The sequence below is a fragment of the Nanorana parkeri genome, unplaced genomic scaffold, assembly GCF_000935625.1.
Source record: "Nanorana parkeri isolate BGI_ZX_2015 unplaced genomic scaffold, ASM93562v1 scaffold144, whole genome shotgun sequence".
In the NCBI taxonomy this organism is placed as follows: Eukaryota; Metazoa; Chordata; class Amphibia; order Anura; family Dicroglossidae; genus Nanorana; species Nanorana parkeri.
Genome location: NW_017306412.1, coordinates 662436 through 679710, shown reverse-complemented (window position 1 = coordinate 679710; position 17275 = coordinate 662436). Strand labels below are relative to the sequence as shown.

Sequence of the window (17275 nt, the reverse complement as noted above, 5' to 3'; positions counted from 1 at the left end):
TATATATATTTTTTTTTTTCTCTTGCTTCAAGAATCTCCACATAGATGGAAAATATTGCCCATATTTATGGAAAAAGGGAGAAAAATGAGAGAGCTCTGTATTTTAAGGAATGGGCCTTCTTCTTTTGTTGTTACTAGGTTTATTGAAGGTAATACCCCGGTAGAATATCATTAGAGTATATGTGAAACCTAACAATGAACTTCTCTCATTTGCTCCCTTTTGGTCTGTTAAATATACCATTGAAATTGTTTTTGGTAAATTGGCTTCATAAGAAAAAATTACTTGGTCTCTTCTAGAAATCCAGATCTGTCTTGTAACACTTCCAATGTTATCGCAGTCATTGTTATCAGCCTGCCCAGTTCACCTCTGTGGTCCACAAAACATATCCCCCCATGTTATGCAGAAGTAGAGAAGGAGAGGTGTTCTGTAGTCCTGACACACTTCCTGTCCTAGGGTGACAACGCTGCTCTTCGCAGATACAGTACAGTACTGTGAGTGAATGTTCCTTGTCACCCTAGGACAGGAAGTGTGTTACTGGCAGGATCACAAGGTAAAATAAATGACAAAAGAAAACTAATGTAGCTGCAACATCTATGGACTGGTTAGCTGCAATGTATTATGTTTTTGTTCTAACGTTTAGATAACCTTTTGGGGCTGATGTATAAACGTTCTGCCCAGCGTATAGCTGTGTGAATGCCACTGGCATGGCATTACTGCTAGATGGAATAGAGTAGCATAGCAATATCCTATGCCCAGCTATACACTGTGCGTAACGTTTATCCCGGTGTCCTGATTGGCCGGGAAGCCGGCTCCGAGCTCATTATTATTATTATTGCCAAATATTAATGATTCAGAAAATGGGTTTGTCAATATTTGACGCAATAGAGGTGTGCGGTAGTGCACCAAGAGAATGATGGTTCAAGAAAGTTACACATTTTACTATGCGCCAAATACAGTAATTTATATCATCTTTGACTTAATAGTTTATTTGACATGCAGTGCACCAAAATAAGTTATTTCTTGCGACAATTTGCATTCCTCAACAACAACCAATCTTAGTTCGTCTGCCCCACTGTCTATTCTTTACTCCACTATATGTCTTATTCTTCAGGCTCCTGCACTCAGATCGCGATGCAATTCCAGATGTTCCAGCTGTGTATTTTGTGATGCCTACAGAGGAGAATGTGGATAGAATCTGTCAGGTATGACTTCTTATTTTTCTTCAAATCTTGCTTTCAGCAAATTCTCTTATCCATTACATCCCATAAGATTACTTCATCAAAAAATAGGTCAGCAGTCTGTGTTCTCTTCAGCACAATAGTACTTGTATATAAAGTCTATTCTTCCTTGGCAGCTTCTGAATCAATTTACTACCCGACCAAAACTGTCCTGGGTTTTAAAAGAAAACAATATGTTGGGAAAAAAGGGAGCTGCCACAGCTGATCACATTTTAAAAAATGCTATCCCCTGGCCTCTGAACATTTTGACTCCTTGACCTGCAACAAGTGTGCGTGTTAGGTGTTCTAGTGCTTGCATGCTCATTCCTACTCTGTTAGCAAATGTTAAAGCCAGGGAGAGCCAGGAAACTATAATCTTCAGAAGGCATTCAGCCAACCATAGTAGCCTTCATATTTATCTCATGGCAAGTTTCCTTTTATAGTAGAACTGTAAATGCCAGGTCCGTACGGCATACTGAGCTGGCCAGCTGGAAGCACTTTTGTAGGTCCGTATGCCGTACGTCCTTGGCAGCGAAAGGGTTAAGAGGAGTCCTGTTTACTGTCAGCACATGGGGCTGTAAAATCTACACTAGATTTTTTTTTTTTTTTTTTAGACCAATGACCCACACAGTTATTTTTCATTTTGCTGTAGTGCTAGTACCATTCAGGAAAGAGCTCTTACAATATCATACCCAACACATTCAAGGATGTGGTCTTTCACAATGCTAGTAGAATTCTGTCCTACTGCATGCTGATGTTGGGTAGGTAGCATAGTATATGCTGGTAAAAGCAATTATCTTGCTGTATGGTGATGCTAAATAATATCCCTTATTTAGATGATGATCTCACAGGCAGGCCTAATGTTTGGTTTCTTTTTCATTTTTATTTCTCAATTGCAGGATCTCAGGACCCAGTTGTATGAGTCCTATTACTTTAACTTCATCTCTGCAATCTCTCGAAGTAAACTGGAGGATATAGCAAGTGCAGCACTTACTGCTAACACAGTGGCTCAAGTGTCAAAGGTGAAATTGTTTATTACCTTTTATCTGTTAGAGTATGTTTATGGTCAGTCGAGCAGCAAGAAAGTTTTAAATTGCCTTCTGTGTATAAAATGTCACCATTTGCACATTAGAATCTAGGGGACAAATACAGTACCCACGTCCTAATAATCCTCTTGCATATCTGAGTTGAATTATCTGAGTTGAATTATCTATCATCCATTCAAATTGTTTAAAGAGAATGATATGCTTATTTTTATTTAATGAAGAGATTTGGGATATGATGGTTTGTAGGGTAAGCCAAAGGAACATATTTAATCATTTATACAAACTTATCTGTTGGAGAAAATGTATTACTTGGCCACACAGATAGGCAGCGCAGACTAAAAGCAGTGAGAGACAGAATTACTATACAATTGCAGTGTAATCGTAATTTCAATTCAGAGACAATTGGGTTATACTGTTGCTTACAGGATGAATTTTACACTGGCAACAAAAGGCTGTTGGGCAGCTGGTTATAACCCTGCCCTCACATGAAGTTTTCTACTACTGTCCTATGAGGATAGAAAAGTTTTACCATTTTTGTTAGTTATGTTTTCTTTTTTTCTTTAGTCAAGACAACTACATGCTGCTATAATCGGCTCTATCTACAGCTATCTAGATTGCTGTTTCCTCAGCAGTAGCTTTGGCGGCCGTACCTAGACCCCTCTGCACCAAAGATTACGAGACTAGCCTGGAATATGACCTTTGGGCACTGGGCTCTACTTCTGGCGCTTGTGTACTTTGTAAGTTGGCTGCAGAGTACTCTTCAGATCCAGAGCCATGGCACAGACTGTGTCATAGCCCAGTCTCTGAGAACTCACTTTGTGAGTATGCCCACAGTCTCAGAAAAGTAACCTGGGATGTGACCATTTGGGCACTAGGCTCTGCTTGTGGCACATTCCAGACCTCTGTGTACTGTGTTAGTTCAGGGAACTCTCCAGGTGCTGAACCATGGTACCACCTCTGAGTACTCTATTATCATGTGTCTCAGCACTGGGAATTACTAGTATTGTTAAGTGCCACCATTAGCCGTTGTTCCGACAGCAGAAATGTTTTAGGATTTTTACTCAAACCTTTTCACTGTTCCAGTAGGGGTACATCAGTCTAATCTTGGATCTGAAAGCTTTAAATTGTTTTCATTTGAGTACAAACATTTTGCATGAAATCAACCAAGTCTGTCATAGCCTCTCTCCATCAGGGAGACTTTCTAGCCTCTGTTGATATCAAGCATGTGTACTTGAATGTCCCCATTTTTCCAGCTCATCAAGCTACCCTAATTTTTCTGGTGGCACACAACACTGCCAGTTTGCAGCCCTTCCATTTGATCTGTCCTCAGTGGTTTGAGTATTCAGTCAGGTACTAGCCTTGCTACACTCCCAGGGCATTCCCATTGTGGGATATCTGTGCAATCACCTGTTGAGGGAACAGTGGGCATACTGTAAATTCTGGCTGACAATATGATGTGGATGGTACAGACCTTAAAAATGTTTGGATGTATTATTAACCTTCAGAAGTCAGTGCTGGACCCGACACATCGCTTGGAGCATTTGGATCTCATCCCAGACACAGCTTAAATCCAGAGTTTGCCTTCCACAAGAAAAACGTTGAATTCTGAGCCTGATGGTAAGCCCTTCAAGCTCAGTTCCACTCCAGACATTCTGTTGTCATGGGCCAAGTCAGTTCAGTCTATAAGCAAACCGACCTGCCTGACACTTCAAAACCAGATTGTCTCTGGTCTGGTGGCTCTCAAATCCAGCTCTGGAATTTGGTAAATGTTTGCTCCCACTGTCTTTCGAGATCATCACAACGGATGCCAGCCTAAAGGGCTGCGGAGGAGTCCTAGACCCCTTATCGGTTCAGGGGACTTGGTTGTCAGAAGAATTTTGTCTCCCAATCATCATACTGGAGATGCAAGACATTTAGTTGTCCCTGCAGTGCTGGATACCCTGAGTGGTGGGTCATCTGATTAGGGTTCGGACAACTCTACAGCACATCAGCCATCGGGGAGGAAACAGAAGTCTTGCTGCAAGAGAGAGGTTGAAATCATTTTAGTCTAAGCAGAACTTCACGGACCAACCTTGTCTGCAGTTTCCATTCCATATGTGGACAATTGGCAGGCAGACTACCTCAGTCTTCAGCGCCTGAACCTAGGATAATGGTCCTTGCACAGAGAACTGTTTTAGGACCTGTCACAAGCGCAGGGTGGTGGATGTGGACCTCCTGGCCCCTAGGTTCAACAACAAAATGCACAGGTTTGTCTGCAGATAAAAGATCCTCTGTTGAAAGCAGTGGATGCTCTGGTAACTCAATAGGATAAGTACAGCCTGATCTATGCCTTTCCTCCTTTTGAAACTCCTTCCTCATCTACTCCAGAGGATTGAAATAGAGGGCATTTCAGTGTTCCTTATTCCCCTGTAAGGTCTGCCATCACATATGGATGGCTCACTTTGCATGGTGGGAGGAAAGAAAATTTGACCTTAGGAAATTCACCATGGAATGAATCCTAACCTTTCTGCAATCAGGTCTGGATCCGCATTTGGCCTTGAGTACCATCAAGGGGGCACGCCTCGGAATTACGATCTTATTCCAAAGACCGTTACTGTCCCATTCAATAGTCAAGACTTTTGCACAGGGTGTCTCTCATGTGGTCCATTCTGTAAAACTCCTTTGACTCTCTGGGTTTTTGTCAGCACTTCAGTGACGGACTTTTTAACCTATTGGGATATTCCCCTATTTCCTTTTCTACTCTCACTCAAAAGGTTGTGTTCCTTGTTGCTGTCACCTTTGCAAGTCTGAGCTGGCAGCCTTGCCATGTGGAGGAAGCAATTTGATCCTTCACTAGGACAAGTTAGCATTTAACCCTAGAGCCTCCTTCCTTTCTAAAGCGTTTCAGCTTTTTACCTCAATCAGGACATTGTTCTTCCACCTCTCTGCCTGTCTCCAATACATCATTGCCTGGATGTAGTTTTTGCCGTGCTTAATTCTCAGCCACTTCTTCAATTTAAAAGACCCACTTTCCATTTGTCATTCTTGTTTATCCCTGCAAAGGGGAACGATCTATTTGCTCCACCATTTCTCGGTGGCTCAGACTAATTATTGTTCAAGCTTATGGCCTTAAGGACAAGGTTCCACCTTTTCCTGGCAAGGAACACTATGTTGGTGCCTCTTGGGTTTTTCGGAATCGGGCAACTCTTTCCCACATTTTCAAGGCTGCCACCTGGACTTTTTTTGCACATGTTCTCTCATTTTACCAGGATGTACAGGGTGACTTTTTCTCAGCCAATTGCTATTGTTATTTCCCCAATAAGAGTTGGTTCTGGGGTAGTTGGTAAAGTGCTCCTTTCTCCATAGGCAGAAGCATGCGTGACTACCCCAGGTTAACATCCTTGTTTGTACTGTGATCATTTGCCTACTGCCACCTTTTGCTATAGGGTTTTGGAGATGTGGATACATAAACAGTGAAGTGATCCATGTAAGTCTCCAGTGCCTAACCCCGGAGTAATAGTCCTTACATAACATTTTTTTATTGTCCAAACTTTGTAAATTGTGCTAGCATGTTACTGGATGCCGTATTTACAGGTTATATGCAGTACATATATTTTTAATCTGTATGATTTCACTTTCATGTAAAATTACATTTGTTTTCAGGTCTTTGATCAGTATCTGAATTTCATAACATTGGAGGATGACATGTTTGTGCTTTGCAACCAAAACAAAGAGCTTGTATCTTACAGAGGTACATTTTATAAGATTTTATTTTTCTATTCATTTTTTATTCAAGTAATTTACATATCAGAGCATTTATATAATGTATTTGCATTGATTCTGTTTTAGCAAAATTGTTTAGTTTCCTTACCATATGTCTTTTGTAAATAGCTGAGTCTTCTAATTCTTTCCCCAGCGTTGAATAGACCTGACATTACTGACACAGAGATGGAAACCATAATGGATACCATAGTTGACAGCCTCTTCTGCTTCTTTGTTACATTAGGTAGGTCTTCAAGGACAATATATGATTTCTGGTATTATTTTTTTATCTGTGCTCTGGAGTAATTTTACAGTTGTATTATTCTTAAAAATTTTATTTGATAGTTGTATAACTTGCATTTATTGGCTTTACATCTTTCATATCACTGCCTCTTGCCTGCTCGTCAGACAAGGATCTGGTATCATCCCACTGCTGATTCAGTGTCCAGTGAGCAGGCAAGTGGCATCTAAAGCTGTAAAACTACATAAAGTCATGTTCTTGATGCATTGTGGCAGGCATGTGTGAATTACAAGACTGATTGAAGAGTTACAAAGCCTTTGGCAGAGGACACGGCTTACATTTATGTATTTAAGCTGTGTTAAGATGTGTGTCTGGAGTTCTACTGTAATGGGAAATACTGCATATTTAAATTTAGAAAAATGTTACTTTATTCTCTCGGAAATCTCCTGCTACATGTGACATCTTAGGTCCTTGTAATAGACTGTAACAATGCCATATGCAGATACCTGATTTTAAGCATCATAATTGCACATCCAGGTAATAAACAAAAATTATGTTTCAAATGTAGGTGCTGTGCACAGTGGAAACATTGCAGTAATCTATCTAAACCTGTAGTGAAATGTGTGGCTACATCTGACGTAGAATTATTGAATTGAAACATCCTGAATAGATTGGAACATCCTGAAACAAAGTAACAAAATTAAAGGATAACTGTACTTTTAGGGAGGGTACAGTTAACCTTTTGGCCTACCCCCTGAGCCGAAGAAGCCCTCCTTAACTCAGGTGTATCCTTATCTGAACAGGGCAGCTGTGTCCCACAGTGATCTCCAGATCCTCCACCCAAAATCTTTTCCCTGGCTACACTTGCACAGTCGATACTCATAGGCTTCTATGGGGCTGTTTTCCAAGTGCCTTCTGTAGCAAAAGTCTATGCACATGGCCAGGGAAAAGATTTTGTCAGAAGGATCTAAAAATCGCTGCAGGCTGCAACCATCCAGTTCAGTTAAGTATTCTTCTGGGGTGGGGTAGGGAGGTTCTTTTCAGTGCAACAATGACGTAAAAATATAGGAATAGCAAGAAATGCTGTTCTCTTAAACAGCAGTTTCACATTAATTTTAATGAAATGGTGATTGTTATAGATTATTTTTTGGGGGGTTTAAGTGTATTATTCTGACTCTGATTGTTGTGATAGCGATTTATCCCTTGTGAGACCTCTATGCCTGGCCTGTATAAGCAGATTCAATCACTGTGGACATTTATTGTCAGATAGCTGAACTCACCAATACCGTTTCATCCAGAAAGGTTGCTTTATTCTGCACATCAAACAGGATACAGCAGATGGTTGGTTTTCAGTATTATTGCGGTCAAAAAATGATGCCTTTTCTAGCGTACTATGTAGAATACATGTGTCCTAGTTACATGTGGCCTGTTAACTGTAGCCATGACACCGGAAGCACTGCCCTCAGGAAGAAGGGTGGGGCTTACATAAAGAGGAACTGTGTCATCGACCCCAGGGATATCAAGGAAGGCAACACAGAAAAACATACACACTACCATAAAAGGCCACTAGATGGCAACATAGGAACTAAATATAGAATGACTATAGAAAATGGTATAGGGAAACAATCTACATAAATTCTCCTCTACTAACAATGCTAATAACATATTCTATGCCCCATTGGGGCGGCACATGTATCAAATTGTTTAATCCAATACATTTGTGCTCTTTTGTTTGTGGCTATTAACATAGTTTAATGTACTTGGTTATTCTCACAATTAGGTGCTGTGCCCATTATAAGATGTGTAAGAGGCAATGCTGCAGAGATGGTGGCAGTGGTAAGAATGTTTGATATATTTTGGCCATTTTCATTTAGCTAAAGGTGCCCTTATTTTATCCATAAACGTAAGATTACAACCTCGATAAACAAGTGATTTGAGATGAATATTTATTCATGTAAGATAGCTTATTCATCTAAAGATTTGTCGCCAAAAAGATCAGTCTGTAGAGAAAGAAATTCTGTTCGTTTTTTAAGATTGGTATGCAGAGGGTATGGGTATGTGCAGGAGAGAAGTACGGAGGGTATGACAGTACACACTATGCGCAGTAGAAGAGTGCAGAGGGTATAATAGCAAGCAGTATGTGCAGGAGAGGACTGTAGAAGATATGACAGGGGTTGGGGGCAGTATGTGCATGGAAGGAGTGTAGAGAGTGTGACAGCGGGCAGCATGTGCATGAGTGGAGTGCGGAGGATATGACTGGGCAGTATGTGCAAGAGAGGAGTATGGAGGACAATATAGTGGGCAGTATGTGCAGAGGGTATTATGGGGAGATACCCGGAGTAGGAATGTTTGGGATTTGACAAAGGGCATTATGTGCAGGAGAGGCGTGCAAAGGGTATCTCACTGGGTAAAGACCAATCTCTGTGCTTAGAGGTGTGATTTAATTGGGGAAGGACCAGGAAGAGGCAGTATGCCCCAACGGCAAAATTAAGCTCTCACTTGGGCATTTCCAATTGTGAGTGTGAAAACGAAGCTGACTTAGGTAATATATTATTAGGGAGGTAACATTTGAATGTTTGGTACTGTTGCATGTGTATTTTTTGGGTAAGGTATCTTTTTAGCAGGATCTGCTGAAACTCTGGCACTTCATAGTGTCTTTTGGTAGCGTGATGACTGCAGGTTTTAGTGACTGGTCAGATGTACCAATGGTACTGTCTTGTGTTGTTTTCAGGGCACTCCTTTCAGTGAACCTTTAGTTAACCCTTATATTGGCCAGTATTTTCACAGTTCTCACAAAAAGTACTGCAACCGGATGATTTGCTGTTATCTAGTTATGTGTTGGCACTGCAGCTCCTACATACTCTAACAAGTGGGTCAATATCCTATTGCAAATGCTCTCTTTCAGAAACTGGATAAGAAGCTACGTGAAAATCTGCGAGATGCCAGGAATAGCCTGTTCACTGGAGATAATCTTGGAGCTGGGCAATTTAGGTAACTGTTATGCTTTCTCTTCTTTGTATCTCTAGGCAAACCTTCTTCTTCTTTTTTTTTTTTTCTAAGTTTTGGGATGGGGATAAGTTAGACCCTCTGTCAATTTTTTTTATTGCTGAAGGTGTCCCCATTTGAGAGATTCACCCAACTATTGTACTGGGGATCATTGTCGTCTAGAAATAAAGGGAAATCCAAAGTTTTGATGCTGAGTCCAAAACAAGAGGTAAGGGGGAATCTTCCAATGGGGACACCTGCTCCAGGGACAGCTGTCTAATAGGGGGATTCTAACACTAACAATTTTAGGAGCAGGTGCATTTTTTCCATCTAGGATGAAAGTAGAAATGAGGAAAATGTTCAAAGAGGGAAGAGTAGTGGAAAGTAGAAGAAGGATCAGAGGGAGAGTTGTCATGGATGGAAGCAAATGGGAATGACTAGAGAAGAGCCTGAATATGGGTGGTAGTGGAGGAGAGCATTTGTTACTACAGGGAATATGAGTAACATTGATGAAAACTAAGAAGAATGAGCCAAGAGGGACTCGGGGATAGAAGTAGAGGAGAATCATCGCAAAGGGAAGGACAAGAAGCATGGATCAAAGAGATCATAAAAGAAAATTTGTCTTCTAGCAAGACCATGACCCCAGTCATGAAACCCAAGCTATACAAGAATGGCTTAAAATGTCAGTGTTCATGTCCTGGAATGGTCAAATGGGTCACTGGGAATCACAGTGGCTTAGTGGTTAGCATTTTGCCTTGCTTCACTGGAGTGCTCGGTTTGCATCCTAGTCAGGGCACTATCTGCATGGAATTTGCGTATTCCCCCTCCTCTTGCATGGCTTTCCTCTGGGTGTTGCGCTGGAAGAAAGTAGAGCATGCGCTACTTTTTTTCCCGGACGTGCAGACAGCATCGCAATGCACTGGTGGGAACTCTCCCATTCACACCAATTCATTTTTCTGTGCAAAAGGAATTGTAATGCAATGGATTCAGTGTGAATAGGGCCGAAAACATGAAAACTTAAAGGGGAGTGAATTATATTTTTCAGAAGTGTTAGTCGTTAGGTCAGTTGCTGAGAAGTTTCTCGAATTATAGGCTCAAGCTTTGTACAGGGCTTCTATTTTTGTCCAAGATCATGATTTAAAATCTAGAAAGGTTACATTGTTTTATACTTTCAGTTTAGCTCGCAGTAAGTGACAAGGACTCTGCATTTCTGTCAAGATCAACAGGTACTTCCTGTACTTGCTGAAAATGTTCTCAGCCTGAAAAAAAACGAATCTAGCCACAAGGACTGGTAACTGCAATGTATTACATTTTTGTACTTGGGTTTAGTTTTCAAACCTACAAAATCTCTTCTGTTTTTTTTTTTTTTAATTTCTAGCTTCCAGAGGCCTTTATTAGTTCTTGTGGACAGGAACATAGACCTTGCAACCACTCTTCACCACACGTGGACTTACCAAGCACTGGTCCATGATGTTTTGGTGAGTATTTACACATGAAATCCTATGTTATTTTTGCAGGGTGATTAATATTGAATCAAACAGTAAATGAATGGTCTGGCTTAAAGCACAGTACATTAAGATGAGCATGTTAAATGTCCTGCAGCGGACCGGGCTGGTGTGAATGGTCACTAAATTAATTTTTTATCTTATCAGAAGCATATTAAATGTTACAAAACCATATTCACTGTCAGACACCTTACTTTTATATTTAAAAATCGATAGGACATAAAGTGACAATAATGTGAAACTCTTACTTCACTGCCTTAGTTTTTCTAATCTGTCCTGTAATAAACATTGCTTAGGCTGCCCAGACACACAGGCAGATCCAATCAGTAAGAGCAAATAGTGGTGAGACATCTTTATTCAGTTCACTGCGGCCTGTCACAATGTTACATTGTGAATTGTCAGATTTAGAGTAAAGGCACAGTTGTGGTTAAGTCCTGCCTCTGTTTTCTAAGTGGAAAGGGAGGGATCGACCTATCCGCAGAGACTGTTCAACACTGTCTGGGTTATTCTCTGAAGTTTGAAGAGTTTGGAGAAGTGAACATTCTAGGACAAAATAACTGATTTGGAAAAATTCTCCAATTCACTCACTTTCCAGTTCAGCTATGTTGTCCTGGATTGTTCACTTCTCCTGCCTTCTCCAAACTCTTCACCCTATAGAGAATAACCCTGTCTGTGTTCAATAATCAGTTCTTATTAGGGCTGCAACTAATCGTTATTTTCATTATTGATTAGTTGGACTATTATTTTTTAGATTAAAATATTTTTTTAAATGTAATTAAAATAAGATCAATACCATCCTTAATTTAAAATAAAATACACAGATGCAGTGTTACAAACATAAAGTTTACTTCAGAATAAAACTGCACGCACAATTTTTTGCAATCACACTGCACTGGAATGGACGGCATTGCGGTAGTGTGATCACACTGTGGGTAGGAGGCGCGTTTGGGGTGCCATGAAATGAATGGCACTGCTACGCACCTCCCGCAGCAGAATTAGTCAGGCCAAAACCAAAAATTACTTTTGTAAGCACATGGCACTTAAATAGCTTCAGCCAGGGAATGACGGCTGCCAGTGGCAAGATTTCGCAAATGGCAGCTGAATGTCAATTCAGCAGGTAGTGGGCTGGTGCAATAGCCAGCCTGCTATTAGCCATCTCAAATTGCAATAGCAGGCTGGCTATTGCACTTGCCCACTGCTTGCTGTGCCCTCCTCCCTGCATGGAGGAGAGAGAGCCAGGGGATCCAACCAACTAATTGATAATGAGAATAGTTGACAACTATTCTCATAATTGATTAGTTGGTTGCAGCCCTAGTGCTTATAACAGCTGGTGGTGCTTTTTATTGTCTCCTGGGAAAGCCCTTCTTCACATGATTCTCCTCCAGTCATCGCATGGGCTGCAGGATCATGGTAGTATTGGGCCACATATGTCCACTCCGCCCCAATGACTTGCATCTCCTCAAAGTCTAATTTTATATTTTAGACCATGTTTCATATTACACCAATATTCAGGGTGTAACATGAAACATAGTCACATCACCACCTCCCGTGCCCATTTCACCAACCCATTTACCTGACGACTGGGTTTTTTCCCCACAGGCTTCTGCTATTTTTTTAATCTGGCACAGCTGTGCATGGTTTCGATCACACTTCTGACCCATCCATTCATAGATCCTTTGCCACTGCGGCAGTGGGACTTGTATTTCTCAATTATTTCACCGCACTTGTAGTCCATTCATATTTTCTCCCTTCCTGTTACTGAATCTCTGTCCTGAGGTATGGACAGGAATGAGGCGGAGTCTGCAGGAGCAAGAGCATTGCACCCATGATCCACTGATCACAGTTGCAATAATGTACTGCCTCCAAAGCAAAAAGATAATAAAGACACTTTTTTGTATTTTATTAATATGTGTGTATTTATTATTTTTGAACTTTAGCTTTAAGGCCTTGTTCACACTAAGCGCGGAGCAGAGCAGTTGCAGACCGGATCAAAACTGCGTGCATTGTATTCCAATGGTATTTTTTGCTCCAGTTCACTTTGCAGCGTACAGTTCCAGAGCAGGTGAAAAACTGCAGCAAGCCCTATTTTACCTGCTCTGGATGTGCTCTGGAACGCATAAAAAACGCATGCAAATGCATGGAACGCACTGAAAGCCCATGTTGTGTGAACAAGGCCTTAAGCTGTGTTAGGTGGTGATCACTTTGAAGTGAATAATCAATATAAAATGTTTTTACCCTATAAAGAAGATTTGGGAAAAATGTCAGAATTTTTAATCTGATTAAAAAAACAGTATTTAATTTCAGAAAACGGGCAGGGATCTAGAATTCAGGAGATTCCCTACCAATTTTCACAAATGAACTGATAACCGGAGTTATTTATTTGCACTAATTTGAATACAAAATAAAAAGCAATAATGTGCAAAAATATATTCATTTATTAACTAAAAAATCAGTGCAAAATAATCAAAAAAAATCGGTGACAATAAATAATAATCAAAAATATGCCATACGATTGATCAGCAAAGATAATAATTAAAAATAAAAGGATATTTTTTTAATATTCATGAAACAGAACTATGTATGTCCTGAAATGCAGCTAGTAACACTTTTAGTAGCTCAGCAGGATGTGACAAACGAATATGCAGACTTAGCACCTGACCTCTCCCAGTAAACAGATATTCAAAGTCCTTACTGCACTTGAACTACTTTAGAATACTATGCACAGGATTAGCTAATCAGTCTGCAATCTATTTGGGGTAAAGACAAACTTCCGCTAAGCTATTTTATTTTTTTATATACCATTGACTAGAAGCTAATATCCGCTTCAAAAGGAGACTCCCCCCAATATTGAAAGGGAGACAATTTTTACTGCAGCTACAATTACTCCAATTCAATCCCGATCTGTATCATATCATGTGATGACCTTTGGCATAAGATCATTCTTTAAAACATTAATTTAGAAAATGGCTATCTCTCTGACATGAGTTCCTCACGTTCTGGAGACTAGTGTCTCTTTCTTTAGATGATATACTGCTTTATAAAGTTTGAGAAAGTTTTATACCTATATATCTTCTACATACATTGAGAATGAGGTAATTTGTACTGAGAGACTGTAGTTACTTAAATTCTTTCACCGATTACAGAAATAATGTATTTAATATATTAATTTGTAATTTCGAAAACACCATATTAATACAATACACCAATATATGTCAATTAGTAAAACCAAGTAATATAGATAAGATATATAGGTTTAATATTGCATAAAAAATTACTTAAGCCAATATTTAGATACCTCATGCAATAAGAATAATACAATTGACATTATTAGTCATAATCTATTAAACAATGATACTATAAGGTAATTTTTAATATGCACTCTTTTTCATATGTTGAAAACATGAGAAAGAAAAAAAAAAATATCAAGGTGAATGGTTCTTTGTGCTTTGTTAAGCCCAAGACATGGCCTCCTCCGTTTTTAATCTTACAGATTGGTACCATGGTCATGCCTTATTTTGCTGTTGTCTGGTACCACTCGACTCCCCAAAATGTTCAACTTGAGAACCTAAGCTGTAAGGGTCTGAGAATGGCTGATGTTAGAGTCTTTGTCTTGAAACCATGAACTCAAATTCACCTTGTATACTGATAGAATGGCAAGAACAAAATGGTTTCCAGTATGCCCATGTTACATTATGTAAAGATGTTAGGTTTAGGCCTTACAGTTTAATTCTTTTAGCACTCAATAGTTCCAACAAATCATCTTCAGGCAAGGAGAAAAATCATAGGATTGTCTAAAACAGGTATCAGTATAGCTTGAGAAGGGGTTTCTAAAGTTTCATAATTTGTACCAGCAGCAATAGAGGTAGTTAACACATGGCCACCTTGTAGAGTTGCTGGGTAGCAGCATTTAGTCTATTTCAGCTGTCATACTTCCGTGCATCGAGGGTGCCGAGGCATGTATGACTGTAGTATGAGATGCTGCTCCAGATGACAGCCAGGGTAAATGCTGATAGCAGTGCAGAGACTTTAAAAATCCCTCATCAGGATCCCTGTAGTCCTCCCAGAGTGTTGAAGTGTGAATTTTTGACTTGTATAGGACAGGGAGCTGCAGGCTGAGAGCAACTGGTGAGTATAACTTTTTTTTTTGTAACCGAGACAAAAACGAGTAGTTAGCCCTGGCAGTGCGGGGGGTAGCCCCAGTACAAGGGTTTATAAGATTTTTTTTTTCTGAAGTTCTTCTTTATTGGCATGCAGTCTAGTTTTAGATGTTAAGGGCCAGGTATTATCAGCTTTTTAATGGTGGTAGCACCAGCCTACCAGCCTGTTTTGTTTAAATTAAATATTAGCCCTTTCTGTACTGTTTTATAAAAACAAAAAACAGATCAGTACAGTGCAGCAGATATAAGATTATTGATTTTATTATTATACAGGATTTATAAAGTGCCAACGGTTTGCGCTTTACAATATAAGGAAGACATTACAATACAATTCAAGACGAGATGGTAAGGAGGGCCCTGCCCGTGAGGGCTTACAATCTAAAAGGAGGGGCCAGTGATACATGAGGAGATTACTATTCTGTTTAAGTTAAGTACTTATTTCAAATGAATGATACCAACAGAATCCCTATCTGCACAGCTATTGTTCAGCTGGGACTCCCCCAGCCATTATATTTTTGGACTGCTGGTAATGCTGTTCCCTTACACATAAGTCTGTGGTTTATTAAGGGTATCAATGTTCTGTAGTCATGTGTTGTGTCGGACCCTCAGGGATTACAGCTGCAGTCATACATCTTCCACTGGGGGTCACCATCTGTCTTGTATTGAATTGAACAATGTGCAGAACTACATTGCAAAAAAAACATGATAATTGTAACCGTTTGCAGGATGCTGTGGCAAGAGTATATGGAGTATATTATCATTTCTAAGGAATTGTATGGGAAAAGGAAGGGTATGATATCAAATACTGCCTTTAGGTATGTGGTAATGTTAAAGCAAATACTGCCAAACCATTCTAGTACACTCGGATGTTGTAAGACAAATGATTAGTGATTAAACGTCAGGATTCTGTTTTTGTGAGCTATCTTTAATTGTTTAAATAGTTTGGCATGTGTTTCTATCATGGCAGATATATAATGTACTGTCCACATTGCCGTGGTTGATGTTGGCAACATATAAGTCATAAAGGCCACACAGGCTTCAACTTGTATAAGAACTTGTGTGCTGCTTTACAGCAAACTTTTAGTAAGCATTTGCAAAGATTTCAGCAAATTTTGTGGCTTTGTTAAAAGCTTTAAATCTCTTTCCCTCTTTTGCAGAAGTATTTTGAAAACACATATGCCAGCAATGTACACAGAAGCAGGCATATGCAGTTGCTGTATATGAACACATAAACCATTTTTTTTCGTTGGCTTTACTCTTCATCTCCTCATGGAAATGTCCATCTCTGTGCTGTGAAAGCAAATTGTGTATATTACAACTGAGATATAAATTAATATTTCCCAACCCCCCCCTAAACAGTGTATTGTGTGTAAAGGCAATGCTGGTGTTTAGTGATGGTTTTACACAGAATCACAGGGAGGGGCATAGCTTTTCTAACTTTACCATTCGCCCCAGTGTTAGACTGAATTTTCTATGGAGAAAATTAGAATTTCTAGGATTCAGACCTCGTAAAAAAGCTCATAACAAATAAAGAAACTTACAATATGAGTCATGAAAATGTAATGAAAATGTACTTGCATCAACATCATCACTGCACCTCTTTCTTACCACAAGCTTTCTCAACTCTGAATTGAGAAAGCTGGTTGGATGACCAGTGAAACGTCTTCAAGAAAAAATACAGCAAGTCCAGTTGCCTTGACTTATTTTTTACAGATATACCATGACCTGGATGAATGAGAACCTTGACAGACAGTAATACTGATCATTCACTTCCCATCAACTTACCGATTATCGTACGAAAACCCTATCGCGTTCAGGAATGGAACGACAATCGCAAGGTGTATGGGCACCTTTATGCTGTGATTTCAGTTATGGACCCACCACCTGGTGGGGTGTCACCTTGGCAGCTTGATGCTCCTGTGAATACAGTTAAAGATATTAAGAAGTTTAACATCCATGGGAGTGTAGCCAGCCTCGCTGGACATAGCCTCAAAAGGGAAATTGACCCCAGACTGAACAGGAGGATAGCACAATGGGTAGACAAAGATCCAAGGAAAACTTCTGAAGAGATACATGCTGAACTCCAGTGTCGTACAATCTGTCACTTTTTGGTTGACAGTGGGCTCAAAGGAAGAAGACCCAGGGGGGCTCCATTGTTAAAACAAAAACCACATAAAGCCAGACTGCAATTTACTAAAATGATTATATAATTAATAATAGAATGTATATAGCTCCAACAGTTTGTGCATGGCTTTATAATATAAAAAGTAGACAGTACAGTTACAACACAATTCAAGACAAGTGGGATAGGATGGCCCTGCTCGTGAGAGCTTACAATCTAAAAGGGAAGGGCAAGTGATATAAAAGGTCGTAAATGCATTT

General features: G+C 39.8%; 1 protein-coding gene across 1 annotated transcript in view; it reads left to right on the top strand.

Moving 5' to 3' along the window:
- The window catches only part of SCFD1 (sec1 family domain containing 1), a 107591-nt gene that overhangs the window by 8287 nt on the left and 82029 nt on the right, over positions 1–17275 (top strand). The window contains exons 4-10 of the mRNA XM_018554151.1: positions 1113–1203; positions 2118–2240; positions 5907–5994; positions 6160–6249; positions 8027–8082; positions 9152–9237; positions 10610–10709. Coding sequence (XP_018409653.1) covers positions 1113–1203; positions 2118–2240; positions 5907–5994; positions 6160–6249; positions 8027–8082; positions 9152–9237; positions 10610–10709 — 634 coding nt within the window. The remainder of the gene's footprint in view (positions 1–1112; positions 1204–2117; positions 2241–5906; positions 5995–6159; positions 6250–8026; positions 8083–9151; positions 9238–10609; positions 10710–17275) is intronic.